General features: G+C 46.6%; 1 protein-coding gene across 1 annotated transcript in view; it reads right to left on the reverse strand.

Annotated features, from left to right (window-relative positions):
• ITPR2 (inositol 1,4,5-trisphosphate receptor type 2) overlaps positions 1-19,412 on the reverse strand; it is a 304,126-nt gene that overhangs the window by 195,867 nt on the left and 88,847 nt on the right. Inside the window, exons 19-21 of the mRNA XM_054987843.1 lie at positions 16,935-17,186; positions 11,999-12,143; positions 4,257-4,407 (exon numbers count right to left, since the gene is read on the reverse strand). Coding sequence (XP_054843818.1) covers positions 4,257-4,407; positions 11,999-12,143; positions 16,935-17,186 — 548 coding nt within the window. The remainder of the gene's footprint in view (positions 1-4,256; positions 4,408-11,998; positions 12,144-16,934; positions 17,187-19,412) is intronic.

The raw sequence follows: 19,412 nt of genomic DNA on the forward strand, positions 1-19,412 counted from the left end.
TTACAAAGTGTTATTATTACCCCACAACAATCACCCTGTGAGGTGGGTGGGGCTGAGAGAGCTCCAGAGAACTGTGACTCGCCCAAGGTCACCCAGCTGGCTTCAAGCGGAGGAGTGGGGAATCAAACCCGGCTCTCCAGATTAGAGTCCCGTGCTCTTAACCACTACACCAAACTGGCTCTTACAAGCTCTCAGAAGCTGTCACAAGACAGTGATTGAGACTGTCTTTGTGAACTTGATAGCGCAACGGCATTGCAGTACACTATTGATACTACACCTGTGAGTATATTTAGAAGTGAAAGGGCTCAAAAATTGGAGGGCTGCCAACTTTCTTTTCTGGCAGAGCTCCTGTGCCTTCAACAGCTTTGCTGTCCCAGAGACTAATGCACAAGAGTCCCACTGGAAAAGATGACAACCTCACAAACTGTTCCATTCAAAATTCTGAAAGAGATTTAAAGAGAGATTGAAGTCACTATTTAGGAAATCTACATTTAAAATGGTTAAAGCTCTTCTATTTTATGTTTCATTTTACACTACATTTAATTAATGAAGCTGGAAAGCATTTTAACAAGGACACAAAACTGCTTAATTAATTTTAGTATTTGCAGCTGAAATGGGTTATGACTCTCCTTACTGATACATCATTTATGTCAATCAATAACGCCAGTGAGAGACCAAGGAACAGGGAAATCAATCTTAGACAATACTCGAACCAATTATAAGAGTTAAGCAATTGTATTTCAAATTAACATGGAGCAGGTGTTGGTAACAGCGACAGAGGGGAGACAGAAATCGTAGTTACAACAGTTTTCAGTTTTTTCCTTCCCAAAGGAACCAAAGAATTTCACAAAGCAAGAAAAACCACTGAAATGCAGCCAAGCTGCCAAGGGGCATGACAGATTCTTGGCACAATAAGGATCAAAGGACGGAAGGGACACAGCACCAATCCAGCTCTAGCTGCGTGCACCTCTTTGTGCACAATAACTGTGGGCCATGGCAAAGGATATGTGCCTCTGAAAACGCATTCAGTCAAAAAATCTGAGTTCAGAAAAGCAGATGCACACGGGCAGTTCATGAGGCAGATGCACCCGGGCAGCTAGAAGATGCACCTGTGAACCAGTACAAGCTGCACACGCCGAATTCTGCTCACAGTCCCTGCTTGCTGGACCAGGGCACTGGACTCCAATCTACATTCCCATCTCTGTTTTTTAAAAAAGATCATGGAAAGAGAAACATGATGCAAACATGACAGATCTCCCACCAGAGACACATTCAATTGTGGCCCACAGAGAGTATGCTAGACTGCAACCCAACCCTTCGCCTGTCTCCTGGGGGCCAGTCTCACAGGGCTCAGGGCTCTCTCAGGCCTCAGTGCCGCTGGAGGCAGCCTGAAAGGAGCCAGGCTCAACATCCAACGGCGCACTTCATGTCACGCGCTGGCATTCTGAGGCTGCTCGGTACGGCACTCAACAAACGGTTAATTAGCAAAAATAGCGGGCATTTTTGGCAATGGAAAGGCAAGATCAGGGTAGATGGTGATCTTAATTTAAACTGACTAGAGACTGACAGGTATTAAAATGAGAGGGGGGAAGAGTGTGTATGTATGTGGGTGATGTGTTTTAGAAAACAACTGTGGGCTTCATTACATCTGATTTTAGATTTACATCTTCCAACTGGGTATCTGTCACAAAAACTGGAGCAAACAAACTCTTTTCATTTGGCACAGCTCATAATGTCTGCATCATACAAAGGTGTATTTTGGGATTCTTCTCCATGACTGACAGAGCCTTCAGTTTTTGTCCATACAGAAGAAACAATGTACATGGCACTTCTATATATATCCATATATAAAACTAGGGGTGTGCACACACAAAAAATCAGTATTATCTGGATTTGGGTATCTGGAATACCACATAAAGGTTCAGAAATCACAGTACAGTATTTGGAATTCCCAATATATTTGGCTCTATTATTCACTACGGGGGGTGGAGGGGCCACTTTTTAAAAAATACTTTATTTTCATGTATTATAACATTAATAACAACAACATGACCAATAATACTTTAACCAAAGTCAACAATTCGGCATTTAAAACAGTACTCCGGTTTAGAGTCTACAAACAGGATCAAGAGCTGCATCATAAACATCATGTTTCCTAGCGCATGTGTTAGAATATGATTCTAGACAATTATGGTTTTAAGTCAATATGTTTCAGAGAACAGCAATAAAGCTGTATTTGAGTGGGTCAATTATACTGGATTGGTCACTGCTTGAAATATATTCTATAAAGGGAAACCGTGTTACAGATTGATAGTTATTCATGTATTTTAGTCGATCTGCTTTCTTTTCCATAAGAAAAAAAATCCCACACTTGCCTGAACCACTTGATGGTTTATCAGCCTTTTTCCATGATGAAGCAAGTATGGTTTTAGCAGCTATGAGTAAGAAGAAAATTAGATCTTTCCTAATAGATGGAATCAGGGCTTTTTTTCAGGGGGAACGCGGGGGAACGGAGTTCCGGAACCTCTTGAAAATGGTCACATGGCTGGTGGCCCCGCCCCCTGATCTCCAGACAGAGGGGAGTTGAGATGGCCCTCCGCGCTGCTCGGCAACCCCCTGAGTTCCACCACCTCTTTCCCCAGAAAAAAAGCCCTGGATGGAAGGCTGGGGCCCTCCCAAAGATTCAACAAAATTGTTTCAAAATGTAGTGGGACCATATAACCAGTGATTTTGTAAATTTGGGTGACAATTTTCTCCAGCCCCTCATTTAGCTCATTTAAGTCTCTTTTAGTTAGTGAGAGAGGTCCCTCACTGATCTCAGTTGTTCCGGTCGCCATCTTGTGGTCAAAACTTTCCCCAGGCTTCCCTCCTTTGTGAGACTCTTCAGGGGAGAAATACGACCTTAATGAGGAGGAATCTTTCTTAAAAGACTTGTTTTTGTTTCCGTTTGATTTCCTCATCATTTGAAAGCTGCAGCGATCCAAAAAGACATTATTTGAGCTGCTTACCAGAAGGAAGAATTGGGAGCTCCGATACTAAGCGATCGCCCTTTCCCAAACATCACAGTGCCCCCGCCCACGAGGGGTCACTTTTCAAGGGAATTCCAAGGAAACCATTCCTGCCTTTCTACTAAAGACCCTTCAAGTTTTAGTAGAAAGGCAGGAATAGGTTGCCTATTGTAGTTCAAATTTAGTATTTTATATTTTGTATAAGTTTCTATACACTTTCCATTGCTATTTGTATTTTCTTTTCAAATAAAATTATACTTAAAAAAAAAGACCCTCCAAGTATTAAGTGACATGGACCACATGGTCCAATTCTATAGGCCCCTGAACAAGATACCGTTATCGACTCTCCATTGATTCCCATGGGGGAGGGGGGATTCAAGGCTTTCTCCGAGACATTGGATGCCTTAGTCAAATACACCACAGCAACCAATGACTACAAGCCTCCCTATGCAAAGAGAACAAACAAAGCCCAACATCACACCAACATCAAACCAGAGAATCCCAGCAAAATCAATGTCAAGCCTGAGAATCCCAGCATCCAACCCAGCAAGCCAATGATACCAAATCAGCAGCCAGACCTGGCAATGGCATGTGGCAAGCAAGCAGCACTGACACACACACAGACACACACACACACAATGTAAGCTGCCTCCGCCCAACTCCTCCTGTTGCCTGGGAAGCCTGCAAGTGAAGGGGAAACAAGCTGCTGCAATCTTTAAAACAGATATTTTCCAGAATATATCTGGATTATTCAGACATGTAAATACCAGTTTATCCAAATATACTCAAGTAATTACAAATAGTTATTTTTCGGGTACATATTCGGTATTCCCAAGGCAAATCACAGACCATTGTATGTGACTCCTCCAAAGCTAATTCCGGGCCCAGTATGCCTAAAGATTTCTGCTGAAACTAGTTTCAGGTGGGTAGCCATGCTGGTCTGCAGCAGACACGCACGACTCGAGTCCAGCAGCACCTTACTTCCAGGATATAAGCTTTCAAGAGTCAAAACTCCCTTTGTCAGATACGACTAAGGAAGCCTGACTCTCAAAAGCTTATAGTCTGTAAATAAAGTGCTGCTAGACTTGAATCTTGGCCTTGCTGAAACTTATGGTGCCGACAGGCTTGTAACTATGCATGAAATTTGTGCAATTCTCAAAAGACCGAAGTCTAGAGCCTCACAGGCAGACTAATAAATATGCATTGTAAAATGTAAAACATCATCTGCTGCCCCCCCCCCCCACTTACCTCCATCCTGAAATTTGCTTAATCTTTCAAAATAGGAAGACATGGGCCCCTGTATAATATCAAGGATAGCCAAGAGTGTTCTGGTCAGCCTCAGTAGCTCACTGAAACTATAAAAACCAAAGTATATGAGATTGCGTGCCAGGTGCACCACCTACAGAAAGAGGGGGAAAAGACAAGAGAGATCAACAGGGCGACCAGGGTGCCAGCATTAAACTTGTAACAAATGGATCTGCCCAAGTGCCCCCGAGAAGGATTTATTCCCCAGAGGTTTGCTGGATGTCTGTAAAACGGGTCCAAACTATGGGCCCAGCCTGGGAAAGCCCAGGCCCTGCGCTTTGTCATGAAACAATGAAGTCACTGGGGCCTCGGGTCACCGATGCGGAGACGGGACCATCTTGACATGAGGCTCCCGTTCTTATCCGCACATAAAGAGCACGGTCCCTTGTTCCAGGAATAGATGCAAAGTGTGAAGGTCTTATGAACTTCACAACATGACAGGCCTGAGCAGGCAGGGATCTAACCCTAGAAGGCCAAGGGCCAGGGAAGGGAGGCAGAGCAAACGTCTAACATCCAGCATGCCATTCAGAGACCACAACTGCTTTATTACATTAATCTACATTTTATTTTTATTTTATTTACAACATTTTAAGCTGCCTTTCTAGACAACTTAGGGTTTTGCAAGGCAAAAACCAATAAAAACATTAAAGTAAGATTATAAGCACGCACGCACGCACACGCACACAAACAAAAACAAAACACACAAACAGGAGGAAAGGTCAATGAGAATCAGTGAGGAAATGCCAGAAAAAACAAAAAATGTCTTCAAGCTGACTGAAGGCAATGATATAGAAGGGCACAGACGAATCTTCCTGACGAGGGAGTTTCGTAATTTTGGTGCCATGAGCGAGGCGGCCCTTTCCCAGGCTGACAACAGTCGGAGGGCAGGGGGCACCCGAGACCGGGCCTCAGAAGACGCTCGTACTGGTCGGGGGGTTCATATGGGAGCAGGTGATCGATGGAATCAGATGATGAGAAGTCCAGGGAGGGAGGAGGAGTTCATTCACGTCCCCAAAGGACACTTCTCTACCCCACCAAAAGGGTTCAGAGGCACCGGCAGGAAACGGACTCCCGCTGACCCCCACTTACGCCTGACCCAGGAAGGAGAGAACGCTCCCCTTGAGCATTTCTTCAGGATGTAGCTGGACGCCAGTTCACATAACCGCTCTATAGGTTAGTCCAGCATGGTGCAGTTTTTAGTCCAGACTGCACTGTTGTACATATTGTGCAGTGTGAATTTTACAATCTAGATCAACTGTACACATCAAGCACGAACAGGCCTAATGACTGGAAAATTTTCTATTGCTTCCATAAAGCTCTACTAGGGGGCCGCTTCTCCCAGTCATGTCTCAGCCCATTTTTCCACCTAAATGGTCCCATGACTATCTGAGAGGAGTGACCCCTTCCCTCAGAGTCGCCGTGATCTCAAACTGGACCTTGCCAGAGAGTTCACAGCGAGGCAGGAGGAGCGGATGTGCGCCTGCACAGAAGAACTCGATGAACCATGGTTGCAGGTTAAGCACAACCCTGTTTTCATCTTCATTCTTCTGTGCAGTCCCACACTGGAAGATTACCAAGCTACACACACAATGGAGAGGCTGGGTGAATCTCTCCAAGGCATATTTTATTAACCTTAAACCGACGTAAACAAACCAACTCTGCATTCAGAAACATACAAATGAATATAGATGCAGAGGAGTTAGCCTTGTTAGTCTGTGGTAGCAAAATCAAAGAGTGTCCAGTAGCACCTTTAAGACTAACCAATTTTATTGTAGCATAAGCTTTCAAGAATCAAGTTCTCTTCATCAGATGCATGATCCGAACTGGTCAAATACAGAAGAGGAGGGATGAGAGGGGAGAAAGAAGGGTGTGGGCTTTCGGGGATCACAGTTCTCTTTGTCAGATGCAGCTGGCAGGGAGAGCTGTGGTCATCGAAGGCTTATACTACATAGGAATTGGATACTTTCACTGCTACAAATGAATACGGCAAACTGACTGCACACCAAAAGGAGATGTTTACATTTCCAAGCAAAGGAATGTTTTGACTGCCTCCACGCTAATTGCATTCTGTCTCCTTGTGATATATGTCCCCTTCTTCCTCCCCTCTCATCCCTCCTCTTCTGTATTTGACCAGTTCGGATCATGCATCTGATGAAGAGAACTTGATTCTCGAAAGCTTATGCTACAATAAAATTGGTTAGTCTTAAAGGTGCTACTGGACTCTTTTTGATTTTGATACAAATGAATAGACACCTGGAAGATGCACCAACATTGTCTACTGTATATAGTATACTCTTTATAGTATAAATGCATGTTTTGTAAACCTCTCTCTCTTTTTTTTAAGTAAACAAAGACTGCAACACTGCCATATCCTGCAACACACTGATGTCTATAGCATGGTCCCCAACAAAAATATTTGATGACAAACAAGTAGCGCTCTCACAAATGTCAAATAGATGTGCATCTCACAAAAAACCCAAGGAGGTAGCCAGAGATCCAGTAGCATGAACCCTCAGATGAAGAGGGTTCTGAACAGCAGCAGCATGTTAGTACGCCAACTGGATGGCAGACACCCCACATATCTAGGAATGGTCTGGGCTGGAACCGGCTTGCTCTTATTTGGCCACAAAATACACGAATGAATGTGGATTTGTATAAGACACTTTGTCCGATGTAAACAAAAAGAGAAAGATTGGTGGATGCTCCCTTGTGGCAGATGACTTAGCTGCCGGGGTATTGAAGCTCGGAAGACACCCCTTAGTGTCAGATAGGCTTTCAGCATATCTGCCATGCTTCTTACAGTATATGTATTGTGGATGTATGTATTACTTCAGTGCCTCTCTGCATGCGTGCAGAGTGGAGCCAAAGTCGTGTAGACCTGTTGCTAACTGCTTATCTTCCAGGCAAGGTGTTTTGGTTACGAGTTCCTGCCGGAGCCTGAGAATATGACCTTGAAATTATTGTAGAGACTGAACTGAGCTCTTCCTCTCTCCCCTCCCCTCCCCCCAGGCGATGTGCGCCAAACCTGCTAACTGCCTCTTCTTCCTATTGGGAGGGGGAGAAGACATTGACCTATAACTGATCTGACTTCCCCACCTTTAGGCATTCTAGTCAATTCCACTGTTACAGTAACTTGAAACTGGTATTTAATCTAAATAAACATTTTTAAGTCGTACACTGGAGTGATGCAGTTAAGTGTTTGAGAGAAGTACCTGGCAAGACCTGACATTTAGCAGCAGATGACTGCGAGCCAAACTGTATGAGATGAATTACACGTGTACGACATGTGAACGCACTTACATGTGTTTCCCCATTGTTTTCCCATTCACTCGCACACCACAGCCACACTGCTCTTGATCCTGTGCTTGGACTAGCACGTGTTTCTTCCCCATTCCTCCCAGAGAACAGATGGTATCCTATGATGCACCTTCTCTTCACGCATGCTCAAACCTTCCTTTGTAGCTTTTCTGAGAGGGAAACTTGTTTACTCAATTGGACGAATCAGGGGGGAAAACCCTCCAGGTTTCCTGGGGGGGGGGGGAGTGTTAAAAATGGGGGTTCCACCCCCCTGCTGAGATCTTGCAGCTTGGCCCACTTGGAAGGGGGCATCTATGCAAAGGGGGGGTCAGCAATCCCCACTTCGGGAGCCACGGCAGTATTTCTTGCTGTCAGCCAGAATCAACTCTTTCTTCCCTGTATTGTCGAAGGCTTTCACGGCCGGAGAACAATGGTTGTTGTGGGTTTTCCGGGCTTTATTGCCATGGTCTTGGCATTGTAGTTCCTGACGTTTCGCCAGCAGCTGTGGCTGGCATCTTCAGAGGTGTAGCACCAAAAGATAGAGATCTCTCAGTGTCACAGTGTGGAAAAGATGTTGGCAGGTCATTTATATCTACTCAGGAGGGGTGGGGTTGAGCTGAGTCATCCTGTAAGAGTTTCCCAGGGTGTGGAATGCTAATGGCAGGAGGCTTCACTGTATCCTGAGGAGGTTCTTTTGCATATGGATTGGTGCTTGATGTGCTAATCTCTGCAGGACTATTGTCGGGTAGAGAGTGCTTTGTTAGCCTGGTGTTTTTCAGAACTGGAAACCATGCTCTGTTCATTCTTAAGGTTTCTTCTTTCCTGTTGAAGTTTTGCTTATGCTTGTGCATTTCAATGGCTTCCCTGTGCAGTCTGACAAAGTAGTCGGAAGTGTTGTCCAGTATTTTGGTGTCCTGGAATAAGATACTGTGCCCTGTTTGAGTTAGGCTGTGTTCAGCCACTGCTGATTTTTCAGGTTGTCCAAGTCTGCATCATGCATCTGACGAAGAAAACTTGATTCTCGAAAGCTTATGCTACAATAAAATTGGTTAGTCTTAAAGATGCTACTGGACTCTTTTTGATTTTGCTACCACAGACTAACATGGCTAACTCCTCTGCATCTATGACCAAGTCTGCAGTGTCTTTCATGTTCTTTTATTCTTGTCTGGATGCTGCGCTTTGTGGTCCCGATGTACACTTGTCCACAGCTGCAGGGTATACGGTATACTCCTGCAGAGGTGAGGGGGTCTCTACTGTCTTTTGCTGATCGTAGCATCTGTTGTATTTTTCGGGTGGGTCTGAATACTGCTTGAAGGTTATGCTTTTTCATAAGCTTTCCCATCTGATCAGTAATTCCTTTGATATATGGCAAAAACACTTTTCCTGTAGGAGACTGTTTTTCCTTGGTTGTTTGATTCATCCTGGGTTTGATTGCTCTTCGGATTTCATTTCTGGAGTAGCCATTTGCCTGAAGTGCGTGGTTTAGATGATTAATTTCCTCATTGAGAAAGTGCGGCTCACATATCCGTCTTGCACGATCCACTAATGTTTTCATTATGCCTCTTTTCTGTCGGGGGTGGTGATTGGAAGGAGTATACCGTATACCCTGCAGCTGTGGACAAGTTTACATCGGGACCACAAAGCGTAGCATCCAGACAAGAATAAAAGAACATGAAAGACACTGCAGACTTGGACAACCTGAAAAATCAGCAGTGGCTGAACACAGCCTAACTCAAACAGGGCACAGTATCTTATTCCAGGACACCAAAATACTGGACAACACTTCTTCCCTGTTTGTCTCCAGCCACCTCCAATCTCCATTACTACCTAAGAGGAAAACTATGGGGGCTATCCAGGGGGATGGGGGTGGCATTTTGCAAAATAAATCTACAAAATGTTTAGAGGACCTACTGCTAACGGTCCTCTAAAGAATCCCCAAGTTTCAAGGAGATTGGACCTTGGGGAGCCATTTTATGGCCTCGCAAAGAAGGTGCCATCAGCCACCCCATTTTTTCCTATTGTGGAGAGAAACTGACAGCAACTGGGGAAACCCATAGATCATGCCTTTTCTGGGGTCCAATCTCCCTGAAACTTGGAGGGGGAGGTCTTTAGAGGACAGTGAGGAGTAGGACCACTGCAAATTTTGTGGCTCTTGGACCACTACACCCCATTCCAGTTTGGTGTAGTGGTTAAGAGCGCAGGACTCTAATCTGGAGAGCCAGGTTTGATTCCCCCCTCCTCCGCTTGAAACCAGCTGGGTGACCTTGAGCCAGTCACAGCTCTCTCAGAGCTCTCTCAGCCCCACCCACCTCACAGGGTGTTTTGTTGTGGGGATAATAATGGCATAGATTGTAAACCGCTCTGAGTGGGCATTAAGTTGTCCTGAACGGTGGTATATAAATCAAATGTTGTTGTTGTTGTTGTTGTTATTCATTCCTATTGCGAGGAGAAATTTGAAAGCAAGTGGGGAAGCCCGTAGATCATGCCTTTCCCGGGATCCAATCTCCCTGAAACTTGGCGGGGGGGGGGTGTTAGAGGACAGTGAGGAGTAGGTCCATGCAAATTTGGAGGATTTTGCTTGCAAAATGCCACCTCAACCCCCTAGATAGCTCCCCTATTTTTCCTCACAGGGAATAATGGAGATTAGAGGTGGCTGGGGGCACCTTCTTTTGGGGACCATAAAGTGCCCCCCTGAAGTCCAATCTTCATGAAATTTGGGGAGTCTTTAGAGAACAGGTTGAAGTAGGTTCCCGGAAAATTTGGTAAAATTCAGTCCTAAAATGCACCCCCCAGACCCCTGGACATCCCCGAATTGTATTTCCATTGGAAACAATGGCCCATTTTTACCCAATTTGTTCTGTATTGCCGAGCCAAGCTGAAGAATGAGTGCCCCCCACCCATCCTTTTCAGGTTCATATATCAGGCACGTTCCTGAACTTTTGCTCAGATGCTTAATTGTGTTGCCATGATCTTTCTTCCCACTTGCTCTTTATCCCAACTGAAGACACTGCATGGAGAGGAGGAGGAGGAAGTTAAGGGCGGGGGAGGGTGCAGGGAGGCAACAGCAGCAGCAACTAGAAAACGGGAGAATTTAAAACACGGCAGATTAAAAGCAAAACAGTTGGGGGGGGGGGGTAAGCCGAATCTAAGGGCAAAAAGAGGGGAGAGGGAAGAGGAAGCTGCTCAAAACTGACGCTCTGCAAAGCGACTCACTGATTATGACCATGGACACTTGCGACTACACCAGCTACTCGACACGTGCACAGACTGGGGCTCCAGGTCACGTGTTCACCGGGGTAAAATGGACACGGGCAGATAGGAACAGACATGATTCTAGACACTTGCATAGCCTTGTGTAGTTCATCTCGTGTAGTTTGGCTCTTAGCTGCCTGGGGGTCGGAGCTTGTTGAGCACTCCTTCGGGGCAGCGTCCCACATTTTCCAGGGGGTTGGTAGCTGCCAGAGGAATGAAGCCTGTAGAGATGGTTCGTGCATGTAGGTCATCTTAGTAACACATGAAAATGCCCTCTGAAGCATGCTGAGGGACAGCGGTAATAACAACGAAGTCAGAGGAACCAGGTCAAAACCTTCTAAAAACACATGAGACAGAAGGAGGGGCGGCTAAGAGAGAACTGAGGGGAAAGGGCTGCTCTTCCCAGGAAGTCACGTGACAGTTTAGGCAGGAAAATGGGCTGAGAAATGACTGGGAGGAGCGGCCCCCGAGTGGAGCTCTATAGAAGCGATAGAAGCAACTTCTCTGGTCGTCAGGCCTGCCGTGCACAGTCTAAATGTGGGACGGGACAGAACAACAAAGAAGAACCTTTGCTGTCAGCTGTATGCTTGCAGTCATCCGAGGAGTCACTGTATAGCTTCTGCTACCCTTGTAGTCTAGTCCTAAGCAGAGTCACTCCATTCTAAGTCCACCGATTTCTGCACAGGATCACATTGTTGGTCACATACACATCTAGGTAGTCCTGTTACTCCAGTACCAACAGTTCTGCCCCAGAGTCAGTGCAAGTAAGAAGCCCCAGGTTACCGGGAAGGAGATCAGGGAGCAGTTGCTCCCCATGCCAGCGTCACCCCTCTCACCACAGGCACGCTGAGATTCCCACATAATTCGGGCCTTCTTATGATACCCCAGCGGAGCAGAAAGGAGCACTAGATCCCAAGTCTCTGGACTAATTCAGGGACTGGGTTCATTGGTATAACTAAAAGGTATCAAAAAATGACCAGGTATACAAAACCCCAAGTGGGAAGATGTGTGCGAAATAGTAAGGAAAGAGCAGAAAAATACGACCCTTTGTCAGCTTTAGAACTTTGCAGCTGTTCCTCTGCTAGGTCTGATTTGAGAAACACGCTTAGTGCTGTCCCGGATAGGACCAAAAGTACCTCAAAAGTTAGTTTATTCTTCTCTTTGTCTCCAAAAGGAAACGGCTGATTCACAACTTCCTTCAAGTACTCTTCTACAAATTCCATTGTCAAAGCAAATTTTCTCTTCATGTCATTCCTTGACGAATCCGTGAAAGAGTCATATCTACAAAACAAGGAAGTGAGAGAGGGCTGAAGGAACGGCGGCCTGCAGGAGGCACAAAACGTTCAGTAAGTCATTCCCCCCCCCCCCTGAGTAACAAGGATAAGTACGTGATATGGGGGACCCTGCGAAGGGTTGCCACCTGCGAAGGGAGGAAAAAACTGCCCTGCCCCTTGAACAGAGGCATAGCTCCATGCCGCGAAAAGCTTCAGCTGCCCATTTCCTACTAAAGGGAGAGGGCCTTTCCCCAGGTGTGTTGGGAACCCTAAGGCATGCCGATCTCCCCCCAAGGGCTTGTCAGACCCCCAGCAATGGAATCTGCATCATGACCACCCGTTCGAGACGTCCGCATGAAGGACTGCCATTTGTGATTTTGATGGGTTATAATTCTGCTGCATTGCTTTTAAACTTACCTCCTTGTTTTATTTCCACTAATAAGCAGCCTTGGGTTTGAATAAAATGGGTATAATCAAAGAATTAACAAAGCATTCCATTTCAGTTTAAGGCATAAGAAACTAACCTGAGGCACGTTTGTTCTATCAGTTGGGAACGGTACATTCTACAAATCTTACATCATGGGACGGAAACAACTTTGGTCACCCTAACTGATAAACTTGACTGAGAAAGTTGACTCTGTCAGCAGCTTTTGGCCGGGTTGAGAATGGGGCCCTCACACTTCAGTCAGTCCCAGGTTCCAGAAGGTGGAGCTGGAGGACTGTGGCTCAGCCCCGTGGCATTTCTAGTAGGGGGTCTTGCAGGGTTCCCCCTTGTGCCCCATGCCTTCTAACATCTACACGAAAACACTAGGAGAGATCAGGCAGGGGCTGGAGTGAGTAGCTTCCTATATGTAGATGACACCCAGTTCTGTTTCTCTTTAACTGCTGAACTGGGCGGGTCTATGGAAGTTCTGAACAGATGCCTGGAGAAGATAAAGGGATGGATGGTGTGGGGGGGTCAATCAACTGAATCTCAGTCCAGTCAAGCCTGAGGTGCTGCCATCAGTGACAAAGCCAGTCAAGGGCCGAGGAGCCAGCCTGGCCTGGCGTGGGTTGCAATCCCACCGAAAGTTCATGGTTGGAGGGTAACATTGGATTCTAGCCTATGATTGGAGGCTCAGGTCTCTTCCATGGCACGTAGCACCTTTAATTAGCTTCGGCAGATACACCGGCTAAGATAGTTTCTCAAAAAGTGCAATCTGGCCACAGAGATCCATGCTCTGGTAACTTCCAGTTGGATTGCTGTGACGTGCTGTATGGGAGCCTGCATGTTTCCACCTTTTCTTTGTAAGCCTGTTCAGCCTGATGCTTGTACAGATCATTTGTGCACGTTTTCTTTGTTTATTAAACTTTCTTACACTTTGAATGCTCAGAGTCGGCTTTCTTCCTCACAGGCTGCTTAGATTTTGATAGCATCTTTTTCGTAGGTGGCTTATCCTTGGCAACCTCAAGCTCTCTCTGTTAAGGTCTGATTGTGAACCTGATCACATCAGGGTCAGAGACGAGGCTCTCAATACTGACTCCAAAAGGTTCCTCAAAGTCAAACACTGTCAGATCCAAGTCATGTCCGTCAGATCTAATGCTCTCACACTTGGGTTCAAGGAGGTTGACTGAGCCGGCTCTGACTGAGCTACGTGTTCCGCCAGAGCAGTAGACTTCACTACCGGGCTATCAGCACTGGAGAGAGCCCTCTTCCAAAGAACTGCCTTGAGCTGAGTGGTTCTTTTGGCCTGGGCTTTAGGCATGACAAAGCTTGCAGGTGCCTCTGTTATGCCCTTTTCCCAAACAGATGAGACTCAATGAATGACCATCTGTCTTGGTCATCTTAGTCTTACATTGTGTGCACTTTTAAAATAATTTTTTCAGAAATAATCTCACAAATTTCTCTCTCTCTCTCTCTCTCTCTCTCCCCCTCTCGCAAGAAAGAGCTTTCCTATAGGCATTCCTCCCTGACCGGTGGCAAAAGAGAAACTGAGGGGAGAAGGTGCCGCCCCTTCCAGAGTGCAGGCTGTCTGGGCAGGAAACAGCCACGCAGGCACTCGGGGGGGGGGGGCGGGGGGGGGCGGGGGGGCCACCCTTGTCTCCAGTTTTCAAGCCACAGAACCCACCGACTGGCAAGGCTGAGCAGTCGCAGCCCCACGTAAGACTGCACAGAAGACCAACAAATGAACTAACGATTGTTTGGATTTATTTACCATATGAAACAGATAATTATGGAACCATGGTGAGGTGAATGATCTTCAGTTTAATAGCTTAATTTATTAATTACGTATTTAATTAATTATATTTTTATATTTAATCATTCATATTTGGACAACTTTTCTGCTGTATTTTATTGGAAGGAGAAAAATAATAACTAAGAATAATTTATTAGGGTGGGGTATGCCAAGGGATGGTGGGTGGGGAGAAATCAGCATTGGTAATGAAACAAGAAGCCTAGGTCTCGATTCAATTCAGGTGGATGCATTGTCTCAAGACTGCTGAATTGCAACTGGTAATGAATTTGGTTAGTCTTACAAGTGCTACGGGGCTCTTGCTCTTTCCTTCTGCTACAGACAGACTAACACAGATACCCACCTTAATCTATCTTAAACATCCATGTTTGTTAACTCATGCGGTTAAACAAAAATATTTCCAAACTGGGTCTTTTTTACAACCTGCTGTTATTATAGGCTCCCAAGGCAGAGAATCCTAAGACATCAAAGGCAAACTATATTGCCGACAACTCACTTCTTATTCCCACGCATGCGCAGAATGCGGAGATAAGGAGTGGGGCCAAAACAGTTCACCTCCCCACAAAGTGGCTACGGCCATGGCGCCAGGCCTTCCCGCTGCCTTGGGGCTTCTCAGCTGGGCAGGGAGAAGGCGAGCTAACTGCCACTTTCTCACTGCCCAGCTGATCCGCAGGCAAGGGCGGCCAGCGGAGCCCACCTGCCCGCCACTCAGCTGGGCAGGGAGGAGGCTTACTCCCTGCCCAGCTGATCCGTAGGCAAGGGGGGACAGCGGTGGAGCTCCCGCTCACCCTCCCTTCACCTGCCGCTCAGCTGAGCAGGGACGCTTTCTCCCTGCCCAGCTGATCCGTAGGCAAGGGGGGACACCGGTGGAGCTCCCGCTCACCCTCCCTTCACCTGCCGCTCAGCTGAGCAGGGACGCTTTCTCCCTGCCCAGCTGATCTCCAGCCTGGCAGCCCACTGCCACCTGGCACGGCAGCCCACTGCAGCGCAGGGCAGCCTGGCCAGCTGCCTGCTGCAGCGTTGGACTGTCCAGCCCGCTGCAATGCCCATGGGGCTGCCTGGCCCGCAGGGGCCTGGCCCAGCCTCCACTGTTAGAGCCCATTGTATTATTTCTCAATGGGCTCTGCCACTATTAATATGATAAATCTCAGGCTACACTCACAAAGATCTCGAGGTCTCTGGAGTATTGTGCTCAAAATGTTTCACTTTCGTTTGTTCTCTCCCCTCCCACTTAGCTCTTAACATCTCTTCCTTGTCCAGATCTATTCCACCCCAAACAACCTTCTATTAATTGAATTTCTTGAAACTCAGCACTTAAGAGTTAAGGGGTTGATGCTGTGTACGTAGGTTTGCAGAGGCACACTAGGACTGAGGTCTCTTCCTCAACTCTTTATGTTTATTTTAAAACATATTTGCTGTTGTATCTCTGCAGACACAATTTCAGTTTCAAGAACTGCAAAACCAAGAATATGTGATGGTAGAAAGATTACCCAAAGTAATCTTACAGAAAACTCTGGGAGAGCATGACATTGGGGCCCTAATGAATTAATTAATAGAATTCATTTACAAAAAAAATTGTAGATCCAGAGGAGTGAGCCGTGTTAGTCTGTAGTAGCAATATAGTAAAGAGTCCAGTAGTGCCTTTAAGACTAACCAACTTTACTGTAGCATAAGCTTTCGAGAACCACAGCTCCCTTCATCAGATGCATGGAGGGTATGAAGAAACTGGCCAGATATGCATAGGTGGTGAGGTGAGTAGATGCAAAATTCATGAAAGACTTTCTACAGTACAGTTGGTTAGTCTTAAAGGTGATACAGGACTCTTTACTAAAAAAAATTGTAAACTTTGCATACAACATAATTAATTAACAATCTTTTTGATTTTGTAGTATTTTGCTACTACAGACTAACACAGCAAACTCCTTTGAACCTTTACACAAGCAAACTGATCCCCACACCAAAAGGAGCTGTCTGCATCTCCATATCAAAGGAGTTGTTTACGTCCCCCCTCTCCTCCCCCCCTCCCCTCCTCTATATTTGGCCAGTTTCCTTCTGCCCTCCATGCATCTGACGAAGAGAACATGATTCTCGAAAGCTTATGCTACAATAAAATTGGTTAGTCATAAAGGTGCTACTGGACTCTTTTTTACTTTGGGATATAATGTATCTTAAATAGAAAACTATCTTTAGATAGATTTTTCCTCAAAGGCATTTTATCAAAGAAAATCCAATTTAAATAAAAAGTCTGATTTTTATCCACCCTGTTTCAAAGCCATCTAAGATTCTGTCATCCATCTGCCTTGTGGCAGGAAATTCCATCCACGGAGAGGAAGGGCACAGAGACAACTTTTGCCAATTCGCCATTCCAAATGCAGGCCAGACTCCACCTCTCACATTTCCCCCAGGGACTCAACCATCCCACAGGTCAGGAACGGGGGGGGGGGGGGGCTGGGCAGTTCCATCAGGAAAAGGGAAGGTCAGAGACTTCCCCACCCCATAAGATCCAAGTCCGGAGGGCACCACCCGTCCACCCGCTCTGCTGATTCCAAAAGGGGACTACTTACTCATGGATGGTTATTTTGGTGGGGATTTCTGTCCACAGCCGGGCGTACTTCACAGGCACCACCGTTTCCTGAGGATCCCTGTCCACGTGCATGTGCAACATGAGGCGGCAGAAAGATGCCCGCAGGTCGTAAGGAAGGCTCTCATCCGACATGCAGCGCAGGATCAGGTCCACTGAGAGCTGGGTGGAAATCTGGTTGATTGCCAAATACTGACGGTCCAAGCACATCCTTGCAAAGAGGTTCAATTGATACCTTAATATATAATAAAGCAACAATGTCATTTCCACTCGGCAGTCGCTCCCTGGAGAACTGCTCCCACTCTTCTGGCTTTCCGCAAAACTATGCAAAACTGAATTATTCGGGTGGGCTTTCTACCCAGGTTATAGAGTTATGTCATAAGAAATAGCTCACAGAGATGCCTTGGTAGGGACAGGGACGATATGCTATGCTACTGGGTACTGCCTGCTGATGCAGATATGTGCCACTATGGAGTTTCCACTTTGCTTAACATGCCATGTAAATTAGCTATGCGTTGTTTGAGAATGATACCCTCTCAATGCTTGTTTTCAAATTTTCTGCCACCGTAACCTATTGTATCTGTTCACTGACTGTCCTAACTTGTTCATTATTGTACTTGCTCAGAGAATGTCCAAGCTGTCAACTATATTGTATTTCACTTGCTGTGTGTAATTTGCCTTGACTCTCAGTGAGAAAGGAGAACTTTGCCAGTCATGCAACCTAGTCTTACATATCTGGAAAATATCATTCCAAATGAAAAGGATAATAACGAAGCCGCCTCAAACCCCACCGTTAGCTGACAATTTCATGTCATGGGGCAAAGCCCGTTTAGATGAATGGACTGATCTCCGCAGGTGGAGTCAACCCCACAGGCCTGGCCTAGATGTTCTTTTCTCCCCACGGCAGCGTCCTGCTGGAATGGCTCAGATCCCAGCGGGGTGGAGGCTCCAAAGGAACTGGCCGCAGGATGGGAGGGTCAGTCACTTCACAAGGCAAAGGGAAAATCAGCCGCACAGGACAAGCCGGCACTTGTTCCTCCAGCGGAAAAAAGCTACGTCAGCAGAGAGGTGGAGGAAGGGGGTGAAGGAACCCCCACCCACCCACCCACCCACCCTCTCGCAATGAGACCTGTAGGAGGGTGTGCAGCTTTCCAGGCTAGCAAGAATCGGCCAGACTCGGACAGGGCAACTACCAATACCTTAGACTCATACGTTCACCCTATCCCAAGCCAGCTTCTGCCACAGCAGGGAGAAATGCCGGGCTTTTCTTCTGGGAAAAGAGGTGGTGGAACTCAGTGGGTTGCCCGAGGAGAAAATGGTCACATGGCTGGTGGCCCTGCCCCCTGATCTCCAGACAGAGGGGAGTTGAGATGGCCCTCCGCGCCGCTCCAGCGGCGCATAGGGTAATCTCAACTCCCCTCTGTCTGGAGATCCGGGGGCGGGGCCCCAGCCATGTGACCATTTTCAAGAGGTTCCGGAACTCCGTTCCACTGCGTTCCTGCTGAAAAAAAGCCCTGGAGAAATGTACACCTGAACAGAACCAAAAGATCCTGCATTTACGTCAGTGCAGAATCTCACCTGATCCTGCACAGCTGAACCTTTCAAGATTTCTTTTTTACACAACTACGGGGACTCCAGCGTTATCTACAGATTTTCTGCCCTTAAAAGGTGCGATACAGCTAGCGAACACAGAACAGCTAAAGGGGCGGCTTCTGTCTAAGAACTCCCATCTGGGCACTGACTGGGGTCCAGTTTCAATCTTTCTACTGTGGCACTGGCTGGGCTCTACAAAACGGTGAGAACTTCCCCAGACTCCATCTTATCTATAGCTCCAAACTGCACCCTCCCCCCGCCCTTCACTTTAGGTTCATACTTTCAGGATAAAACTCAAAGAACTCTGGGGTCCATTTGCTCCACATGTAAGAAGATTATAATATGGCATTCTGGCAGCTGAATAATCAGACCGCATCAGGACTGCAGAGAGGTTTTTAAAACAGGGTTTGGACCTTCGGTTGAGGTGAGTAGGGCAGGCAAGAGCAGGAATTTCAAACTGTATTTATTTATTTACCTCATTTATATCCCACTCTTCTCCCCAGCGGGGACCCAAAGTGGCTTACAACATTATCCCCTTCTCCATTTTATCCTTAGAACAAATCTATGAGGTAGGTTAAGCTGGGAGTGTACGACTGGCTGAAGCTCACCCAGCAAGCCTCCACAGCAGTCAGGATCTGAACCCAGGTCTCCTACGTCCTAGTCCGACACGCTAGCCGCTACACCAGTTTCCCGCCCATCTCCAGGCTGAGGGGCCTAAAGAACTATGGTGGTTTCAGACATGACCAGGTAATTCACTCTGCCCCAAAGTCAACGCCACTTCCATCCCATCAACACAGAACAGCATCGAAGCTCCTTTAGTAGCAGCATTAACTGACGGCAGCTTTGTTCAGACTCTGTTTTTACAGCT

This window comes from Eublepharis macularius, chromosome 9 (assembly GCF_028583425.1).
Source record: "Eublepharis macularius isolate TG4126 chromosome 9, MPM_Emac_v1.0, whole genome shotgun sequence".
NCBI classification, from domain to species: Eukaryota; Metazoa; Chordata; class Lepidosauria; order Squamata; family Eublepharidae; genus Eublepharis; species Eublepharis macularius.